Source organism: Frankliniella occidentalis, unplaced genomic scaffold (assembly GCF_000697945.3).
Source record: "Frankliniella occidentalis isolate FOCC.00 unplaced genomic scaffold, Focc_3.1 Scaffold38, whole genome shotgun sequence".
Taxonomy (NCBI): domain Eukaryota; kingdom Metazoa; phylum Arthropoda; class Insecta; order Thysanoptera; family Thripidae; genus Frankliniella; species Frankliniella occidentalis.
In genome coordinates, this window is record NW_026267168.1 from 1445086 (window position 1) to 1447033 (window position 1948).

The window sequence follows — 1948 nt, forward strand, 5'->3', positions numbered from 1 at the left end:
CCCCCTCGACCCACCAAGTCGTCTGTATATTAAAATGCCCGTGCCCTTGCGCGTTTAATCGTACTCCCCCCCTCCTCCCCCCCTCTGATGACCGGACGCGAACCTCTCGGGGCTCACGTCGCCGTAATCAAGCGGCCGTAATGCTGGACTCGCGGCCGCCGCCGCCGGGCGGGTCCATCGCGGGGGCCCATCTTGTCCGGGAAAACGGACAAAAACCGCATCGTTCTGCGTGTTCGTGTCCTCAGCTCGCGCTCGCCGCGCCGCCAGCGCGCATGCCCAGCGTGCACCGGAAGGAAGGCGCTGACCGCACCTTGTTGTGTTGTTCTCGTCGCTGGTGATGTCGGCCAGAACGGGGTGCATGAGCTGATGTCCGCAATCACTACTTTTCCCTCTGAAATCGCAGTGATGAGGGTTTTGAGACGGAAGGAATGGGGAAATGGAAAAGAGAGAGCGAAGGTTGGGGGGGGGGGGTGCATTGTTTCGAGCTCGGTATATACTGTATGAGAGACACGCGAGTGATCCTCGTTTGATTGCATTATTTTCTGATCTCGTTTCCTCTTCGGCGGTGGCGGCGGCATTCGTTTCCGGCCGTTCTGATATAGCCGGCCGATGTGTAGCGGCGGTATGTGAAGTGAACGCTGGATTGGGCACCTCATCATCTCAGATTATCAGCATCTCTCTGCTGCTGCTGCTGCGATCATGCGGCATATACTGTATGCGCTCCTACTACAGGAACTTGCAGTCAAGGGTTTGAAAAACGTAGAAGAGTGTGTGAGAGAGAGAGATACGTAGTGTGTGCGTGTACCGGTGTGTGTGTTACTGTGCGTGGGAACCGGGGGAGGGGCTGTCGTGCGGGCGTGGACGGAGGGGAGGGGGCGGGGACGGGGGAGAGGGAGCGAGGGCGGGTAAGGAAGGGAGGTATCGGAGCGCGCCACCCATCGGGCTGGGAGCGCGGTGGAGGAAGCATATACCTAGGACCCCCGCGAAGTGCCGGCGGCGCAAGCCCCACGACACGGAACGCGGCGGTGCGCGGCGCGCGGCAGCATAGCAGGGTGGTCGCGCGTGCCCGCCGCGGGGCGGGGCCCTCCTAGCTCTTGTCGCCGCGCACCGCACGCCGCGCCGCCGCATAAGAAGAAGAGGAGGAGGAGGGCCCGCACCGCACCGGCGCGGAGCCAGCGGTGCGGAGCGCAGCAGCTGCTTGGGCGGGGGCTACAATCACTTGGCGCGGTTGTGTGACAACAATCACAGCCCACGGCACAGCGCGTTTTACACCATGTACACTACTACACTCGTATGACATAGGGACCCCATGATATTTCTACGCCGAGGGGTGAAAATATCATGGGGTCGATATGGACTCCAATAACCGTCCTGGACCTTTTTTTTTGGATCCCCCATCCTCAAAAGTTACCCCGGGGTAAAAATATCATGGGGTTCCTATGAACTCCAATTATGACCGTCCTGAACCTTTTTCGGGACCTATAATATATTTGGATCCCCCCCTTTCTCCCCCCGAAAGTCATTTTGTCATGCTGCACGATAGTTGCTGACGTGTGTTGTCTTTTGTCTTTGCAGTGCCAGTGCGCCGACGACCTGTGCGAGGAGACCAAGCGGCGCGTCGAGGTGTGCCGGCCGTCCGTGCTGCGCGCGACGCGTAACGAGTCGGTGGTGTCGTGCCGCGTGGCGCAGTGGATCTGCGGCGCGGACGCGCTCTGCTCCACGGCCCTCGAGTACTACCACCGCTACTGCCGGCGCATGTTCCGCGGCCAGAAGTGCACGGCGCGCTGCAAGAACTCCATCTCCATCCTCAGGCGGCAGGTGAGTGAGAGGGCGGGAGACTTCGATGCGCGAGTAGAAGTGTAGAAATCGAGCATAGAAAGAAAAGATTCTAACTTTTCAGGAAAAAGTGTTTTTGCGTTTTTTTGAGAAATTTCTCCATTCTTTAAAA

General features: G+C 59.1%; 1 protein-coding gene across 1 annotated transcript in view; it reads left to right on the top strand.

Annotated features, from left to right (window-relative positions):
- LOC113213567 (growth arrest-specific protein 1-like) overlaps nt 1-1948 on the top strand; it is a 59651-nt gene that overhangs the window by 52136 nt on the left and 5567 nt on the right. The window contains exon 3 of the mRNA XM_026432679.2: nt 1576-1818. Within this exon, the coding sequence (XP_026288464.2) occupies nt 1576-1818 (243 nt within the window). The remainder of the gene's footprint in view (nt 1-1575; nt 1819-1948) is intronic.